Consider the following 20,202-nt stretch of genomic DNA (forward strand, 5'->3'; position numbering starts at 1 on the left):
ACAGTTAATTATTCATTTAGGTAGTTCGGTACAATAGCAGGCTTGTTCCTGTGCTGTACTGTTCTATATTCTGTGTCCTCTATGTCCTAAACAAAACAGGACAAGACAGAATGGATGTAGCAGGAAGATGAGGGCTGAAGTGGAACACATTTCTCAGGTGAGGGTACAACTCTCTGAAGGTGCAGAGCCAATTGGAGGCAGTCATTTAATTTTTGAGCAAGGAAGAGCTGTTGTTCCGACAAAGAGGGGAAATAAAGGAATAAATATCATTTCCTGAGGCAGCAAACTGTGATCTATCATTTAGTATGTTTGCAATAATTTAAAATCCAGCTACACAAAAGATTAAGCTGAGATTACGCATATGTTTTTCACAGGTGAAACTTGCTATACTAAATCCAAGGGATCGACACCAGTCCATTCTGAAGATGTGCACTCCATGTAGCCAGGATCCAGCTTTACAAAGGCCTGTGGAAAGAATGAACGCACCGTGTGGTTTCTCCATGTTTGTGACAGTGTCTGAATTCAATCAGTTCATCTCCGAGTGTGTGGACAATGATGAAATGTTTGTAGGTGCAGAGATTGTCCCTGCAGGCAGACCACAGGAATCTATACAGTAGATGAGCCAAATGTTAGGGAGATGGTTACTATTTGGCATTGTGTAATTTATACCATAGGTAGCATGTGACATAAATTCAGTAGCCACTTTATTAGATACACCTGTACACCTGACCATCAATGTAAATACCGAATTAGCCAATCGGGTGGCAGCAATTCAATGCATAAAAACATGCAGGCATGGTCAAGAGGTTCAGACCAAATATCAGAATGGGGAACAAAGGTAATTTAAGTGACTTTGACCATGGAATGATTGATAGTATCGGACAGGGTGGTTTGAGTATCTCAAAACTGCTGACTTCCTGGGGTTTTTCTCGCACAACACTCAGGAGTTCACAGAGAATGGTGAGAAGAGATATCCAGTGCGCAGAGTTCTGTGGGTGAAAATGTCTTGTTAATGAGAGAGGTCAGAGGAGAATGGCCAGACTGGTTCAAGCTGACAGGAAGGCGGCAGTAACTCAAGTAACCCAGCATTACAACAGTGGTGTGCAGAAGAGCATCTCTGAATGCAGAACCTGTCGAACCTTTACATGGATGGGCTACAGCAGCAGAAGACCATGAATGTACACTCGGTGGCCACTTTATTAGATACAGATGGTACATAATAAAGTGGCCACTGAGTGTATAAAATATAGACCTTTATCGTTCTTTCTTCTGCACTGAATTAGTATCAGAACTTACGTCATAGGAAATGAAATAACTAGACTACAACAGTTTATGCTCATAACAGGACCCCCCCCCCCTAACCTTTCTGACGTCAGGGACTATTTCACTGAGTCCCTGACAGCAACCTATACCAATTTCCTCCATAATTCCTCCCAATGACTATTTCATTCCTGACAACTTCAAAAGACTATAGGCGTTTGCACATGTGACCAGTCACAAATATGGTCACATGTGGAAAAGCTGCTGAAATTCCAAAATCTGAAGATCTCTGACATCCTAAATTTTCTGAGCATTGATCTGACATGACAAATGGAAAATTCTACGAGGCGCTGAGAAGGCTCCCTGGCTGTGCGCAGGTCCTGCACACTGCTAGCAACTCTAAGAAGAGACCTCGCAATATGTAATGAAAGAACTTAATGAAAAATAGGAAAAATGCTACATAAAGCCAAAAAAAGATCTCAGTTGTGTATCGAAAGAGTAGATTCATCAACGGCAGTGTGAACGCACAGTATGCCGCTTAACGTTTCACTGATAATTAAACAAGCACAGATCTATCAAGATGAACTGAAAATTGAAGATAATTGTAAGCATTCAGTAGGCTGGTTGCAAAAATTTAAGAATTTAACACGAGAGGGCACAGTTTTAAGATGCTTGGAAGTAGGTACAGAGGAGATGTCAGGGATGTTTTTTTTACACAGAGAGTAGTGATGCATGGAATGGGCTGCCAGCGATGGTGGTGGAGCCAGATACAATAGGGTTTTTTAAGAGACTTCTGGATAGGTACATAGAGCTTAGAAAAATAGAGGGCTATGGGTAACCCGAGGTAATTTCTAAGGACATGTTCAGCACAGCTTTGTGGGCCGAAGGGCCCGTATTGTGCTGTAGGTTTTCTATGTTTCTAAAAGGTGCTGTATTAAATTTTAAAAGATTTGTGGTGATAAGGCAGCTGCTGATTGCGAAGGAGCAGAGAAATTCATTGATGAGTTTGCCAAGATCATCGCTGATGAAAATCTAACACACTGAATGGCTGTATCAGTATGTATGTATAATGAACAAGTGTAAGGCAAAGACTGCTTCCCGGTAGCATGTAAATTCTGAGTCGGAAATGATAGCGATCCCAAGCTATCTCATTATATATTTCACAATTCAAAAAATCCGAAATCTGAAACACTTCAGGCCCCAAGCATTTTGGAGAAGAGGTACTCAACCTGTTTTACCAAAACTAAATGATTATATGTCCCTGAGCCTACTAATTTATGATATCTATTTGTCCAAAGAATTGTTGCTTACTTCAGTCATGGCATCCCTCATTACCACTTGATTTAACAATTCTAATGCACTCCAGTCAGACACCCCCATTCAATCTCTTCTGCAAATTCACTCAAAACCCATTTCCTGAAATACCAGAACCATGAAAGACACATTCTGGCCTAAGTAACTTTAATTAAAGGGAAGTTGCAATATTTAGATCAAGTAATAGGAAGTAAGAAAGATTCCCATTCTTTCAACATTAGAGTTAATATTAAAACAATTGTAGTTTTGATAAAATCAGTATTTTTAACCAGTAAGATTTCCATGATTTCACAAGCCAACTTTTTCATTCAGAGATTGGTGTGGATATGGAACAAGCTACCAGCTGAAGTGATAGATGCAGGGTTCAATTGTAACATTTAGAGAAGTTTGGATAGGTACAGGGATGAGACGCATTTAGAGGGATATGATCCAGGTGCATGTGGATGTGACTAGGCAAAAGATTGGTCTGCATGGACTATGATGGCCTGTTTCTGTGATGAAGTACTCTATATTTATTCATAGGATATTGCTTATGCAGTTTAATTATATGTCTGACATAAGGCTGTGAAATCATTGTTCTCTCTTGGCGTGCAGCATTAAGAGATTTCTTTCTCATTAACCTTGTGACATCAAAGTCACCCCCTTTTGGATGTTGTTCTTGAAAAATAATCTGTAATGCAATTTCTGAACAGTCAAGCAGTATCTATGGAGGGAAATTATAAGACCCAAGCAGATTATTTCACATTTCCCAAATTTCACCTATCACTTTTGTTGTAATGTATTATTAAAAGTAAGTTAATACTAATCGGGGAGCTGTTGGTAACAAGAGGCAGGGTCCGGGGTTGGTGGGGTCTTTACTTCCGCTCTTTTTACTCCCAGTGTGCATTGTATATAGTTCCTCCACCCAGGCTGCACGAGGTACCTGGAAGCCTCTGTATTGTAAATATCATTTGTCATCCCAGATAAAGATGTTTCGTTTGGCCATAAAATTGTCGAGTGGTCTTTTGTAAAGTAGAAGTTACCACATATTTTTGGCAACGAGGATGGGATTCGGAGCCGTGTTGGCTGACGTGATCCATGATAGATTAGTATGCAGCATTAATAATGACACCACACTACACCACTTGTTGGGGGAAACCCCACCGTTGACTTTCAAGAAAGCCCTAGAGATTGCCCAAGGCATGGAGATGGCTGCTAATAATGCCAAATATATCAAGAAAGGACATGGGGGGGGGGGGGGGGGGTCGCTGTCGGCAGCAATTCACCAAGTCAGGAGGGAGACTGGTAAACAGGCAAAGTGGGTGGAATGTTTTCGGTGTGGAAGGATGCACTATGCAAATGTTTGCAAATTCAAAGATACTGTCTGCCATGCTTGTAGCAAAAAGGGACATTTAGCTAAAAAGTGTAAGGTTAAGCCTGGGCAGCGGAAAACTCAACAGGCTCAGGCAGCCACACACCACCTAGGAGAAGCAGACGGAGAGGCAGCGTGTGCCTTCAACATGTTTGGGGCAGAAATGGATGAGGAACCACCTGAACCATATTATGCCACAGTTACCGTCAGGGGAAAGGACATTAAGTTCGAGATTGATTCAGGGGCTACTGCATTGGTCATTAGTGAGGAGACCTACAGAAGGACATGGGGGTCCAACCTGCCTCCCATTAGACCGTCTAAGCTCAAATTCAGGACCTATACGGGGCAGCCCATACCTCATTTAGGGGTGTTATATGTGGATATTTCAACTGGGGGTCAGAAGGCTGAAGCCAGGCTGGTGATAGGTAAGGGCAGTGGGCCCAGTCTTTTGGGCCGTGATTGGCTTCGCAAAATCCAGCTCAACTGGCATGAAATTAAGTATGCACACATGACGGAAGACATTCTGCAGCAGTATAGTGACGTCTTCAGGGATGAGCTGGGCACACTGAAGGGCGTGACCGTGAAACTCCACGTCAACCTGGAAGCCACACCACATTTGTTTAAGACCAGGTTGGTGCCCTATGCCATGAAAGGCAAAGTTGAGGATGAGCTGGAATGGTTACAGGGACTGGGCATCATTGAGCCCATCCAGTTTTCAAGGTGGGCGGCTCCCATTGTTCCAGTTTTGAAGGCAGATAAAACGGTGAGGATATGTGGAGACTACAAGCTTATGGTGAATCAGGTCTCTAAGCTGGAGGAGTACCCATTGCCACGGGTGGCTGACCTGTTTGCAACCAAATCAGGGGGTAAGCTGTTCACAAAGCTGGACATGAGCCATGCTTACCAACCTGGTGTTTGGAGTGGTGTCTTGCCCTGCCATTTTCCAGAGAACAATGGACTCTGCTGCAGGGGATTCCACACGTAGTAGAGTATCTTTATGATATTTTGATCGTGGGAGCCACAGAGGGGGAGCATCTGGCTAATTTAGAACAGGTGCTGAAAAGGCTCTCAGACACACGGCTGCGATTGAAACGCGGAAATGTGTGATCCTGGCTCCGAGTGTGACCTATCTGGGGCACAAGATTACAGCTGAGGGGCATTGCCCATTGGAGGGCAAAGTGAGAGCTATCAAGGAGGCCCCAACCCCAAAGAGCATCACTGAACTCAGATCATTTTTGGGCATGTGAATTATTATGACATGTTTCTTCCGGACCTCTCAAAGGTTTTGGCCCCACTGTATAAGCTGCTTCACAATGACACTAAGAGGCAGTGGGGTGAAGAGCAGGAGGAAGCTTTCAAGGAAGTGAAAGAACTCCTGCACTCAGTGAAGCTGCTTGTTCACTATGACCCAGACAAGGAGATTACCCTTTCATGAGACACTTTGCCCTGTGGAGTCGGGGCAGTTCTCTCACACGTAATGGAGGACCATTCAGAGAAGCCGATTGGTTTTGTTTCATGTACCCCGACGGCTGCTGAGAAGGGATATTCACAGCTAGACAAAGAAGGTCTTGCCATTGTTTTTGCGATCAAATGCTTTCATCAGTACCTCTATGGACGTGCATTCACAATTTATATGGACCATAAACCACTGATGAGCCTTTTCAGGGAGATCAGATGCATCCCACCACTAGCCTCAGCCAGGATACAGCGTTGGGCTCTCACATGGTCAGCCTGCCAGTATACTATCGTGTAGAGAGCGGGTGGGGATAATGAAAATGCTGATGCGCTGAGTCGACTACCTTTACCTGAGACACCTGCTACTACATATGTGCCTCCAGAGACTGTGTTTTCATTGGACAGGCTGTCCACAACACCTGTAAAGGCAACTTAGATCAAGCAATGGACAGAGAGGGACCCAGCCCTGTCTCAAGTCAAGACCTTTCTTTTACAAGGTTGGTCCAGAGTTGTGGAAGGAGAGAAACTGTGGCCTTATGCCAAACGCAAGACAGAATTGAGTCTGCAGGATGGCTGCACTTTCTGGGGGGCAAGGGTCATCGTGCCTCCCCTGGCCGTTCAGAGATTGTGGAGGAAGTTCATGAGACTCATCCAGGGGTGTCTCGAATGAAAAACCTTGCAAGATCCTATGTCTGGTGGCCAAGAATGGATCAGGATCTGGAGAACAAGGTAAAATCATGCACACAATGTCAGACCAATCTGAACATGCCACCACCAGCTCCTTTGCACGCATGGGAGTGGCCAGTCTACCCCTGGTCTAGGCTACATTTGGACTTTGCTGGCCCCTTTATGGGGCAGATGTTTCTTGTAAAGGTAGATGCACACTCCAAATGGATCGAAGTTCAAATTATTAACAACATCACAGCCCCCTCAACCATCGACAAACTCAGGCAAATGTTTGCAGTCCACAGGTTGCCTGACACTTTGGTCACTGATAATGGCCTGATGTTCACCAGTGAGCTGTTCAATGAGTTCATGTGGCAAAATGGCATTCGTCACAGTCGGACAGCCCCTTTCCACCCAGCCTCAAATGGTTTGGCTGAGCCGGCTGTTCAGACAGTGAAGGAAGGCCTGAAGCGGATGACAGGGGACTCTCTTAGTACCCGGCTTTCACGTTTCCTGTTTAAATACCACCTCACTCCACAGACTACGACTGCACACACTCCAGCAGAGATGCTGATGGGGCGTAGGCCTAAGTCAAGATTGGACCTGCTGTGCCCGGACATGAAGGCAAAAGTGGAAAGAAAGCAGGAAAAGCAGAAGGAGGGCCATGATCAACATGTGTGAGAGAGACAGTTAAAACCAGATGACAATGTCTATGTGAGAAACAATCAGCAATGGCTACCTGGTGTTATTCTTAAGCAGAGTGGTCCAGTCTCCTATGTTGTTAAGCTGACTGATGGGCATGTTTTCCGCAGAGATCAGGACCATGTGCACCTGCATCATGATTCTGGCTCAGAGATAGACAGTTCCATGGAGTTTCCAATGGTGAGACAGACTACTGGGGAAGCATGTCCACCAGTGACTTTGCTCGAGGGAGAGACACTGACAGAAGGGGTAGAGTCACCTGAAGAGGATGGACATTCTCATGCAGACACACAGACCCCTCTCATGTCCCCAACACTAGATCCACCCAAAACATCTTCACCAGCGGTGCCTGCTGGGTCACTGGGGGTAGTGTGTAGATCGCAGTGCCCTCGCAAACCTCCTGACAGATTGAATCTTTGATTGGATAGTTTTTTTTGTTGTTAGATTGAATGTTGAATTTGCCACGTTTTTTAGGTGTTTTGTATTGGTAACCTGTTGCTAATGATACCATTGTTTTTATTTCCCTGTTCTTCTACATTTGGGGAATGTTGGATTTTAAAGGGGGAGAAGTGTTGTAATGTGAGTATTATTACAAGTAAGTTAATACTAATTGGGAAGCTCTTGGTAACAAGAGGCGGGTTCTGGGGTTGGCGGTGTTTTTACTCCTGGTATGCATTGTATATAGTTCCACCACCCATGCCACACAAAGTGCCTGGAAGCCTCTTATTGTACTATCATTTGTCGTCCCAGATAAAGATGTTTCGTTTGGCCATAAAATTGTTGAGTGGTCTTTTGTAAAGTAGAAGTTACCACAACTTTCTTTTTCAATTCAGATATATCCCATTGTGGTCATTTTACATTTTTCCACCAATCATGTTTGGCTGAGCACAAATTTACATCGATTAGGTGATGATGGAACAAAACACTGTGATGGTGTCATTCCTAGTACTCCATTCTTTAATCCCTCATGAGTCTTGAGTCAATAAAATCTCAGAAGGAGGTTTCAACACCAGCTGGGAAAAGCAGGGCCATAATCACCTTACATTACAGAAATGAAAGTAGTCCTGTCATAGAAACCCATTGATCTCTGTTAGAATTCAATCAATGATGTGGTTCCACAGCCTCCAGTGGGAGAATTCCAAAGATTCATCACACTCAAATTTCTCCTTGCTTCAGTATTAAATGGACTAACATATAGAACATGGATAAGGAAGAACTTCTTTAGCCAGGGTGGTAAATCTGTGGAATTCATTACCACAGACAGCCATAGAAGCCAAGTCATTGGGTTCAATATTCTGGGCTAAATCAGCCATGTCTTCTTCCAACTGAAAGGTGGGGAAGCTGAAACCATTTCCTTTGGACCACATGAAAATCTTATGCTCTCTAAAATCCAACATTACTCCATTCCCTGGCAACTGTCTTAAATGGCACCGCACAATTCAATTCAAAGAGAGCAATGAAGCACATATCTGTACCACAATCAAGTTTGTCTGTTTCTTGCTCAATAACATTACACTACTGTGGTCCTTACCCAGTCTTTCATTATCACTTGATTTAACAATTCTAATGCACCGCAGGTCAGCCACCCCCATTCAATCTCTTGTGCAAAATCATTCAAAACCCATTTCCTGATTCACTCCAGACCACTGTTAATGAGCTGGCTAACATTGGTTCTGCAATTCTGCCTTCTTCATCCTACCCACGTTTTATCATTCCACCATGTCTGATCTTTGCTTTAATTGTATCTCTAAATTTTCCTTTCCTAAATCTCCATCTTCTATCCATCCTTGGTCCTTTAAGACTTTCCTTAAACATGACTCATCAACCAAGCTTTTGTTCATCTTTCAAAGTGCTCAATATGCCAGTGGATTATTGGGGAACCCCATCAGTTTTTCCTATTTGACTACCAACGTAATGAGTTACTGGCAACAATATTTTTAGATCTATATTTCCTTTTATGTCACTATGTCCAATTTTGCTAGATTCCTTTCATGAATTTCAGTTCTGAATTCTATGTGCTTTTATTGTTTGCACTATCTGCTTTTTTTCTGTGCATTGGGTGGTTGATGGTCTTCTTTTTAAGAGGTTTTTATTGGATTTCTCTGTTTTGTGATTGCCTATAAGGAGATGAATCTTAAGGTTGTACATAGTATAGGGTCAGCACAGTAGCGTAGTGGTTAGCACAGTGCTTTACAGAACCTGTGACCCAGGTTCAATTCCCACTGCTGTCTGTAAAGAGCTTGTAGATTCTCCCTGTAACCACATGGGTTTCCTCTGGGTGCTTTGGCTTCTTCTCACAGTATTCCAGTTTCCTTGCACAGTCCAAAGATGTACCAGTTAGTAGGTTATTTGGTCACTGTAAGTTGTCCCAAAATTAGGTTAAGGTTGAATTGGGGGATTGTTGGGCAGCCCGGCTCAAAGGGCTGAAAGAGCCTATTTCATGCTATATCTCAATAAAGAATAAATAAATTTACCATACTTTGAACTTTATTTGTTACTTGTGAGCAGACTTGGGATGTTCCAATTATGATAAATATGCTAAATGAATACTAATTGTTGTTGATACAATGTAATTGAAGAGGCTGGAACAAAATTTGCAGACTAAATCTTAGCTTGTTTTGGATACGTGCTACAAAAATGAATGTTTTAGAAGACATTTTTCAATCTGAAGATTAGGTTTATAAATACTATGGAATGGAATTCTACAAAGAACTAAATTCAAAGAATAATTTGGTGTACAGCTTGTATGGAGAGCACTAAAATCTCATGAGTATATGGCCTCAATAGTTCATTTGTGCTTTATTTTGGGATTCTTTTCGAAGAACTGAAGCAAAGGTGTCATCACACGAATACCACTTGTAATTCATTAGATATTTCAGCTATTCACAGAAAATACACAATTTTAATCTAGGGGATTTTAGAACTGCTCAAGTCTAGTTATAGATTAATCATATTTCTGTAACAGAGGAAAGTCCCAGGTATTGAACACTGTTCTCTTACTTCCTGTTTCCTCTTTAAACATTCTATTCCTTATCTTTTGATCTAGCTTAATATAGTGCTTCCTTGTTATTGATATTAAAATCATTAAATCCAACTTTTGATAGTATCGGCTTTGTGTCTGATTTAACATGGGATAAGTTTAATCAATAGGATATTTAGATGATGGTTGTAGTTTGAGTATCTGCATTTAGAAACTCCATCCAGATGCACAGAAGATCTGGGTGCCATTTCTCTGTCCAGCTTATTTCATTCCCCCTTCAAATATTACTGGAAAAGCACACCATTGTTTGTACCTCATTGGCTGTGGCAGAGTTTTGCTGTTTATCCCAGCAGGAAATCTCAGGACTGAAACATAAATCCTGTTTCATTTCCCATAAATGCTGCCAGACCTGATGAGTATTTTCCAGTATTTCCCCTTTCTTAGTTCAGTTTTCCTGCATCTGCTGTTTTTTGCTATATTTTCATTCATTGATTACCCTCTTTATATGACAGAGATTTGTCCTTAGACATATTGTCATGCGATTAATATTATGTTAATATTTCAAAGCTAAATTAATCAGGTCCAAAAGCATCCATCCCCACAAGATTTGAGGTACAGTAGTACAAGTTTTGAGATATTTGATTACACAGCTATACACCTAGAAGACCTTACTATAGGTATAAAAACAGATAATTGTGGAACTACTCAGCAGGTAACGCAATACCTTTTGAAAAAGAAAAGCTTAACAGTTCAGATTGAACACCATATGCCAGAGCTGAGAAAAAGTACTATCAGGCGATATTAATATAAATGCCCAAATCCTTATATCTGGTACAGCCATGTCATTGGTGGCTGCTGAATGCAGGAAGGATGAGGATCCTGGGTCACTATCTCATGTTGAAGAACTGAGAGGAAGAGAAATTTCTTTGGAACACACAAAAATTACTGGAGGAACTCAGCAGATCACGCAACATCTATGGAAATGAATTGATAGTCGATGTTTCAGACTGAGACCCTTCTTCACGACTAAAGATGAAGGAGGAGGATGCCAGAATAAAAAAAGGGGAGGGGCTTTGGAATTGTCTATCTAAATGCTCAGTGGATGCTCATTCATTGAAAATAGTAAGGGGGTAATCAATTAATGAAAATTAAGTAAAATTAGCAGATGCAGGAAATTATAACTTAGAAAGGGAAAATACTCAGCAAGTCAGCAAGTTTCTGTGGGAAAAGAGGTTTGTATTTCAGCCCTGTGATTCCCTGCTACTATGAACAGCAATATTAAGGGAATTGGGGTATAAAGAGATAGACAAGAAAATGGAGCAAGGTAGATCAGCAATGATCTTAAATGGTGGAGAAGGCTTGGAGGGATGGATGAAGTACTCCTGCCCCTAATTCTTAAGAATGCAGTGAGTAAAAGAACTGTTGAACATGAAAACAGGCTATTCAGTCCATCAATTATTAATGCCTTTCCCATCCTTTATTAATCCCACCTTTCAACATTTGCCCTATGCTCAGATAATTCACATCCTCATCTAGATGCTTTTAAAATGCTGCCAGCAACTCAGCCTCAACCACTCTCTCAGGTAGTATATTCCAGATGCCCACCACTCTCTAAAGCTACTTCCTTAGTTTTATCTACTTCTGAAAAGGGGAAAATTTCCTGCAGTTTACCCTATTTATACCACTTATAATTATATATTCCCCAATCATGTCCCCAATTAACCACAGTTCCCTATACTTGTTACCCTTCTTTTCTACCCCCACAGGAAGTTGTTTGCCTGAACCATCATCATTTCTTCTCTAAACGTTCTCCATTGTGCAGGACACTTCAGTGGCCATTCCTGAAACCACTAATGCTTCCACCATTAACATGCCTTCAAATGCATTAATGCTGAAGTTGAGGTTCCAATGCAGCCTGCAACAGGAAGACATACTGTATTTGGCATTTTTTGTCAAGATGGCACTGGTGTATTTGGGCAACTCTCTGCAAGCTGCAGGAATTTGTACCGCTTTTCCTCTAAAGTATAATCCTTTGAACTACTTTTGCTGCAATCTGCAGCATTTAATTTCCTCTCAACAAAAGACTACAGAAGTACATCAATGAATTCGGACCTCACATTTGATGGTTAAATGTCAACCCTTAAGGCATAGCGCCTTTAAAGGTCAAGGCCAAGACCAAGGCTGAAAATGTGGCAGAAGAGGTGGGATTCAAATGCAGAGGGATGAGGCCTTCTCTGCCTACATCTTGTTAGAGCATGTACAGTCACTTGAAAGTAAGATTGATGACCTCAGGGCAAGGCTGCTGTATCAGAGGCAGATCGCAATTGTTTGTTGCATTGAGACTTGGTTAACAGTGAACACACTGGACGCAGCTATCCAACAAGAAGGTTTTACTATTTTCAGAATGGATCAAACCTCAAGGAAAGAGGTGGCGGCGTATTCTTTTTAGTCCATTCTTGTTGGTGCACAGATGTTGAGTTTGTGTCGACTTCTTGTTCCCCTGACTTCGAATAACTAATGATTAAATGTAGGCCATTCTAAATGTAGGCAGTTCTCACCCGTAATTCCAAGAGTGGCCATTCATAAGCAAGCACTCACCAAACTGCACAATGCTGTCTATAAACAAGAATGGATCATCCCAATGCATTTCAGATTATAGTCAGTGACTTTAACCAAGCCTGTCTGAAGAAAATGCTGCCCAATTATCACCAGCACATAACCTGTTGCACCAGAGGTCCAAACACACCAGACCACTGCAACACTATATTAAAGAATGCCTATCATTCCTTCCCGACAGAACAGGCAGCATCTATGGAAAAAAGTGCAGTTGGCATTTTGGGCCAAGACACTGGAGAAAAAAAGATGACTCCTCACCCGGTCCTGCCGACGTGTCTTGGCCTGAAACGTCGACTGTACTTTTTTCCATAGATGCTGCCTGGCCTGTTGAGTTCCTCCAGTATCTTGTGTTTGTTGCTTGGATTTCCAGCATCTGCAGATTTTCTCTTGTTCGTTCCTTCCTGAGACCACACTTTGGCAAGTGGGATCATTTGGCTGTACTCCTACTACCTGCACACACACAGCCTGAAGAGCAAAGTTCCAGTGATCAAGACAACTAAGAGGTGATTGCAGGAGGCTGACGGACTGTACTGAAGAACAGTGCTAACCAACTAGCTGGTGTGTTCATGTCTTCAATCTCTTGCTCTGGCAGTGTGTGGTACCCACCTGCTTCAAACAAGCTTCAATCATACCGGTGCCCAAGAAGAGCATGGTAACCTGTCTAAATGACTATCACCCAGTGACACTGACATCCACAGTGATGAAGTGTTTTGAAAGGCTGCAGTTGAAGTATATCAGCTCCTGTCTGAGTGGCGATTTGGATCCACTCCAATTCTCCAACCAAAGCAACAGGTCCACAGCAGATGCTAACTTGTCTCTTCACACAACCCTGGAACATCTGGACAGCAAAGATGCATACATCAGGATGCTCTTTATCAATTACCACTTGGCATCATTCACTCTAAACTAATCAGTAAACTCCAAGACCTGGGCCTCAATACCCCCTTGTGCATTTGGATCCTGGATTTCCTCACTTGTAGACCCCAGTCAGTTCAGATTAGCAAAAACATCTCCACAATCTCCATCAGCACAGGAGCACCACAGGGATGTGTACTCAGCCCCCTGCTCTAATCACTTTATTCCTATGACTCTGTGGCTAAGTACAGCCCCAACACTATGTAAAAGTTTGCTGATAACACCACTGTTGTGGGCTGTTATCAAAGGGGATGACGATTCAGCATACAGGAGGGAGACTGAAAACTTGGCTGAGTAATGTAATAACAACAACCTTTCACTCAATGTCAGTAAGACCAAGGAACTGATAGTAGGCTTCAAGAGAGGGAAACCAGAGGTCCACGAGCCAGTAGTCATTGGAGGATCAGAGGTGGAGAGGGTCAGTAACTTTAAATTCCTGGCTGTCACTATCTCAGAGGACCTGTCTTGGACCCACCATACAAATATTATTGAGAAGATAGCACGGCAATGTCTCTACTTCTGAGCCTCAGGAGTCTATGGCTTGGCATGTCATCGAAAACCTTGGCAAACTTCTATAGATGTGTAGTGGAAAGTGTGCTGACCGGCTGTATTACAGCCTAGTATGGGAACACCCATGCCTTTGAGCGGAAAATCCTACAAAAAGTAGTGGATTTGGCCCAGAACATCACGAGGAAAATCCTCCCAGCCATTCAGCACATCTACATGAAATGTTGCTGTAGAAATGCAGCGTCCATCATCAGATCCTGGACATGATCATCACCATCCTGGACATGCTCTTTTCTCGCTGCTGTCATCAGGAATAAAGTACCAGAGCCTCAGGACTCACACCACCAGGTTTGATAACACTTACTACCCCTCAGCCATCAGACTCTTAAACAACAGGGCATAGTTAGTCATTTAAGGACTCTTATATTGTTATTTCATGCTCGCTATTTATTTATATTTCATTTGCACAGTTTGTTTAGTTTCTGATGTTTATAGTTTACAGTTACTGTTCTATAGATTGGCTAAGTATGCCCGTAGAAAAAGAATTTCAGGATTGTATGTGATGACACCTATGTACTCTGATAATAAATTTTACTTTGAATTTTGAAGAGCTTCTATTGTTCCATGTTCTGGTCACTGATTAGGCTATTACAACAGACAAGAAGAAAATGTTGCAAATCTCATTTGGCCTTAAGCAACTGCAGGTGGAACAGTCAATATTTCAATGCAGTAAGCTTTCAACGGAAGGGGAAAAAAGTACAGTACTTGAATTTATATGGGAGTTACACGATGCATGTTATAAGCAGTGAGATCATTCTGAAGTGTAGACATAAACTGCACAGATGTTGAAAATCTGAACTGATATACTATAGCTGGAGGAATACAACAGGGTCAGGCAGGATCTGTGGGGTCGACAGCCTTCGTAAGGTCAGCAGCCAAATTCGTTCACAAGTCCCACAATCAAATAAATCTGACTGATCGAGGCATGGGCTGTTGACAGGCGGACAAGGTCCCTCCAGAGCACCGTGTCAGCCTCTGGACGGCATAGCTGCTCCTGCTAGCCGAGGAACAGGTCGCCATAGCGCCCCAAACACTGTCGAGGGTGGCGTCGCCTCAGACATGCAGGAAGTTGCTGCTCAAACGGAACTGGGCAGGCAGAAGCGGAAGCGCCAGGTGGGGAGGAAACATCGGGGACAACTTTGGTCGAACTTCTGCTTCGACAGGGCCGACGGCAGCGAGGGGACCGCCTGGGGGTGGGTGGGGGGGCCCTTCACACCGCGGCCTGGTGGCTTGGGGGACAGCGGACTCGGCCTTCGCAGCGGCCACCTTCCACCCACACGTTCAGGTACTTTTAATACTTCCCGCTATCGCCTGGCTGAAGAGTGGCCTCGCAGCTTTTAAAGGGCGTTCGGTGGGAGGTGGGGCGGGGGCCTGGGCCTGGGCCTTCCCCTTTCCCCCCTGACGCCCGCTGCTCTAAAACCCCGCACTTCTGTCCACCCAGCCACGTTCATTTCTCTTCAATATTCCTGCTGCTCCGAATTTAGCCAACATGTGGGTTAACTGCTTTAGAACGAACTTTAAATAATATTGATGTGCAAGTTTTTCATTGTACCTGTGAGCGATATTCAAAATTCTCCTTTGTTGTACCTCACTGCGCTTGCGCACCCGATAACATCTCGACTTTTATCACTTATTTTAACCGCGAGGTGAATTTGTGCTCCCTTTACTGCAAATATATTTCCCCTTTTACAGTTTCCAAAGCCTGTACAACATTCATGCTCCAGTCATCCACTCCTCAACTGAGTTTGGTCATTTTCTAGCTTTTTATTTTTGTGTCGTTCTGCTGGGTTTCTTTTCAAAAGTCTGCTAATCGTTGACCTTTGCTCCATATTTCAAAGCTACGTGAAATTTGCTTGCGTATGAAACGAAGAGAAATGTTGTTTCGCATGTTTGCTACAGCTGTCTTCGGAAATTTAGAATAAAATTTACAGCATGAGAAACATTGCAGGGATAGACCTGTTAACATTTCTTAAAAAAAATCACCAAGGATGTAAAGTGTTTTAAAATGGCCAATTTTAAAGTATAAATATATATAAGTGGAAGGCACTAACAGACGTTTGTTGAAGCAAATTCAGACCATGGCATTTGAAAAGAAACATAAGTACGTGAAAGAAAAAAGTCCTGACAAAGTTAGAAGACGTGGTAGTGGAATTAGCTGCACTGTTTTTCCATAATTACAACTAATAGGGTGGATGTGGGTAAGTTATTTCTGCATGTTCGGGAATCTAGGATAAAGAGACTAAAGAAAGTAGAGCCAGTTCTCCTGAAGAGTAATGGATGTTCAGAACTTTCTTCACCAATAGTTTTTGATGCTAGTTTAGTTATTACATTTTAAGTCCTGAGATTAGCATTACTACTGGTTAACAAAAATAACAAAAAAGAGGTAATGCAAGGCATGATTGAATGATAAGTATCCTATTTTATTTGCAGAGGGTGTTTACTTTCTGGGGCTGCTTTTTTGGTAAAACAATGCATTTTTAATTACAAAATGTAACGATTTCCTGCAGTTGTTTCGTTTCCCAAATAACACTTCTGTGTCGACACAAGGCTGCTAAAAAGAAAGAAGTTAACACACTTTTGAAAATGCTATCTTTTTTTAGATTTTTTATGACTTTGTAGGATGGTCTACAAATGGTCTATATTTGAATTTATGAAATACTATATAAAAAAGTTAATATAGGGGTCTGCTTGATTAGACCTGTAATTCTTCCCTCTGTCAATAGTCTGAATGCACCTTCTGTGTTTCACAATGACGCATTTAGTTTCCCATAGTTAATTTAGCAGGAAATCATAATGATAAATTTGTGTCATTCTTTTGTAGTACTCTATGGTGACCCCATATAGTTTCTCAACTGTATATTATGTACCCCTGTTGCTCTCTTGAAGGAGGGAACCGATGTTTTTCCTCAGCAGTATGAAATTGTTTTGCTCTGTTGTGTTTCCTGTATTACAACGGTTACTATACAGTATTACAAACTAAACCTTATTAGCTATAAAGCCTTTGGATATCCTGAGGTTGTGAAAGCTGTAATGATGAAAGAAGTTCTCAGAGAATAAAGTGTGGTGGTATTATGGAACATCCTGTTGAGTATTGTCAGCAGAGAGAAGTGGTTAGAGAAAACTACTGCTTCCTTTCATGTGGCTGAGCCTTGCAGAACCTGTATCATACCTTCCATTAGCTAAGTGTTTAATTTACACTTTGCATGAATTTATGGATGATTTTATGCAGAAAGAATGCAAATATATGCAACTCTTGCATTTCTGTTATGAAGAATTGCCTGAGACCTAATTGCAATTCCTGTCAATGCAAAAGTGGTTCTTCAGTTGGAAGAAGATTAGTAAACGTCAAGAGCCTTTGACCAATCCCTTCTCTGATGCACCTAATACTTCCATACAGTGAAGTGGATCAGAGGAGCATTTTATTATCAACACGAGGAAATCTGCAGATGCTGGAAATCCAAAGCAACACCCACAAAATACTGGAGGAACTCAGCAGGTCAGGGCAGCGTCTGTGGAAAAGAGTAAACGGTTGATGTTTCAGGTGGAGACGTCAGCCCTGAAAAAGGGGCTTGGCCAGAAACATTGACTGTTTACTCTTTTCCATAGATGCTGCCTGACCTGCTGAGTTCCTCCAGTATTTTGTGTGAGCACTTCGTTATACACTCATTCTTCCGGAACTTCTGTTCGGATAATATTGTCAGAGCGCACTCCGTATTCTCATTCAATATACAGTGTTATTTTCATCAGGTTAACAAAATTATTACTATTCTGGAATATAAAATAGGACTATGACATACGCCGTATAATAATTTAAGAGACTGATAGGAACCTTGGTGTATTCACAGGTGAGAACTCGCATCAACATTTCGAGTAACAAGTGAGAGATAGAATATTGCCGGGAATCTAATGATTGCCAAATAAAATTTTTCTAGAATAGGCAAAGAAATTCAATTTTGATAATTCCATGGTGCTGTGGTAGTCTATAATTCAAAATAATGTGGTATTCCTTTCAGTTGTAGCTGAGATCTACTTCTGCTTATTTATAGGGTGCAGATGTAACTGGTAAGATCATTTATATATATATATATATATAAAACCCATCCCCAGTTCTCTGAGAAGCCATTTTCTTGAACCAGACGTAACGCTGCACAGAGATTAATGTCACTGTACAATGTTTCAGAGTATCAACCATTTTTCCTTTGCTATTTGGGGAAATAGGTTTGGGTGGAAAAGAATGGCAGATATCTATTTCTAGAGGACATTTGTGAACCATTGTTTAGCAATGATTGTGCTATAGGAAATCAGACTCACAACACTGAAGATCAAATAAATGCTGGAAATCTGAAGTGTAAACAGAAAATATTTGAAACACTCAGAAGATCAGACAGTACTTTTGGAAAAGATCTGTGTTACTTGACTATAGGTCCCAACAAGTTGCACTGCCACATTATTAACCGGGGGCTACTGTCACCTTAGTTCCAAGTCATGTTTTTCTCTTTGTTCTTGTGGTGAACTATGTGCCTGTCGGGACACGCCCCTGCTGACTGCTCCTGTGGCTCCTCCCACAGGCCCCTGTATAAAGGAGACCTGCGGCCTGAAGATCGGCCTCAGTCTCCAGGACCTTGTATGATAGACACTCACTCCTGGTTCCTTCTTCCAGTCAATAAAATTGATGCACCATCAATAACTCACACTGAGACGTAGCCGATATCTCGCCTACGTCTCAGTGTGAGTTATTGATGGTGCATCAGTTCTTGTATTATGTTTCATTTTCCTTCAAAATATCGATTGATTGTTGATTTATACTATCCCTTTAGTGAAGTAGGAAAGCCTGAAACACCTGTGAAAAATAAGAAGCAAAACAGGTGAACTATTAAAGTAGCACTGCAGGTTCACAAGTCAGAATCGAAAATATAGGCATTTTATTCTGGTAATATAGGATTCAAAACGTACATATTAAATTTTGGCCAGACCTTGTTAAGAAAACTAAACAGGTTGTATTTTATTACCCTTTGGAAAACTGGAGACAAGATTTCTTGGATTTGGTTTCTAAAACTATAAATGAGTTGGACAGGAGAGATTCAAACCCAGGTTCAATGAGTACAATAATTTTTCCTAATAATTCTTATTTCTTATCGTTCTACATTAAAAAAAAATCTTCTCTAGTGCTTTTATGTTCTCTTATAATTCTTTTTAAAAAAAATCCCTGTAATTTCCTATGACAGGCAAGTTTAGTTTATTTTGTAATTTGTATTTTGGGCTCAATTCATTGTTAGGAGTCCAGAAGTTAATTTTCAAGAAAACTTCCATCTAATGGAATATATCTAATTTCTAGGTTTAGTTGATGTAATATAGAGCACAGAAATAAATACTTAGTGTTCTTCTTCCCAACCTTTCAACATACTATATCTTCTCTCTCATATACTCATTTCTTTAGTTACCAAAGCAGCTAAATTGTTTCACCATTCATTTCTTCTGGTGGTGCGTTCCACATTCTAGTTGCTCAAAGTAAAAACAATACTCCTTATTTACCTTGTACTCATTGAACCTGGGTTTGAATCTCTTCTGTCCAACTTATTTATAGTTTTGGAAACCAAGTCCACAAAATCTTGTCTCCAGTTCTCCAAAGGATAATAAAATGCAACCTGTTTATTTTTCCTAAAAAAAAAAGTTCTCTAGTGCTTCTGTGTTCTTTTATAATTCTAAAACTTTCAGAACTTGTATAAAAATTTGTGGACCCAAGAAATTTGGAGTATTAACAAGGTCTGGCCAAATTTTTGACTTCTATATTACCAGAATAAAATGTCTATGTTCTTGATTAAACTAAAATTGACTTGTGAATCTGCAGTGCCACTTTTATAGTTCACCTGTTTTGTTTTGTATTTTTCACAGGTGTTGCAGGCTTCCCTACTTCACAGCCATTTTAATTTGCCTCTCAACTATATTTCCAAGCTAGCTGAAATGTTTTAGCATTGTGTTAAGCTCTTGCTCAGCGTTAGTAATGTTCCCAGATTAATAGCATTGATCTTAAAATGCTGTTTTCTACTTTTCTGCAATGTCCTAATTCAGCTTTTTTTAAATCAATGTTTTATTCTTGCTGCAATTCCATATGCCCTCTGCTTTGTCAGAGCTTGTATTTTGGTGCCTTATCAAAGGTCTTCTGAGAATCCACATATTTATTTATATATTTAGCAACACAGCACAGAGTAGGCCATTCATATAGGCTATGTGAAACCGTGTCGCCTATTTGCCTTTATTTACCCTTTCTGGTACTGTTTCAAAGAATTCTCCTGGGCATTAGCGGAACTGAGCATCCCCTTAGACCAGGAGTTCCCACCTTTTTTATGCTTTGGACCTCTACTATTAACTGAGGTGT

The 20,202-nt window shown here is 41.4% G+C and overlaps 2 protein-coding genes across 8 annotated transcripts in view; both read left to right on the forward strand.

The window, feature by feature from the left end:
- The window catches only part of LOC132407398 (TNF receptor-associated factor 1-like), a 53,328-nt gene extending 51,496 nt beyond the window's left edge, over positions 1-1,832 (forward strand). For all 7 annotated transcript variants that reach the window (XM_059993820.1, XM_059993819.1, XM_059993826.1 and 4 more), the window contains one exon: positions 375-1,832. In XM_059993820.1, coding sequence (XP_059849803.1) covers positions 375-617 — 243 coding nt within the window. In that variant the 3' untranslated portion in view covers positions 618-1,832. The remainder of the gene's footprint in view (positions 1-374) is intronic.
- Positions 1,833-14,770: 12,938 nt separating this feature from the next.
- Positions 14,771-20,202, forward strand: part of traf1 (TNF receptor-associated factor 1) — a 55,873-nt gene continuing 50,441 nt past the window's right edge. Inside the window, exon 1 of the mRNA XM_059993818.1 lies at positions 14,771-15,111. The gene's annotated coding sequence lies outside the window, so the exon portion shown is untranslated. The remainder of the gene's footprint in view (positions 15,112-20,202) is intronic.

Source organism: Hypanus sabinus, chromosome 18 (genome assembly GCF_030144855.1).
Source record: "Hypanus sabinus isolate sHypSab1 chromosome 18, sHypSab1.hap1, whole genome shotgun sequence".
Classification (NCBI taxonomy): Eukaryota; Metazoa; Chordata; class Chondrichthyes; order Myliobatiformes; family Dasyatidae; genus Hypanus; species Hypanus sabinus.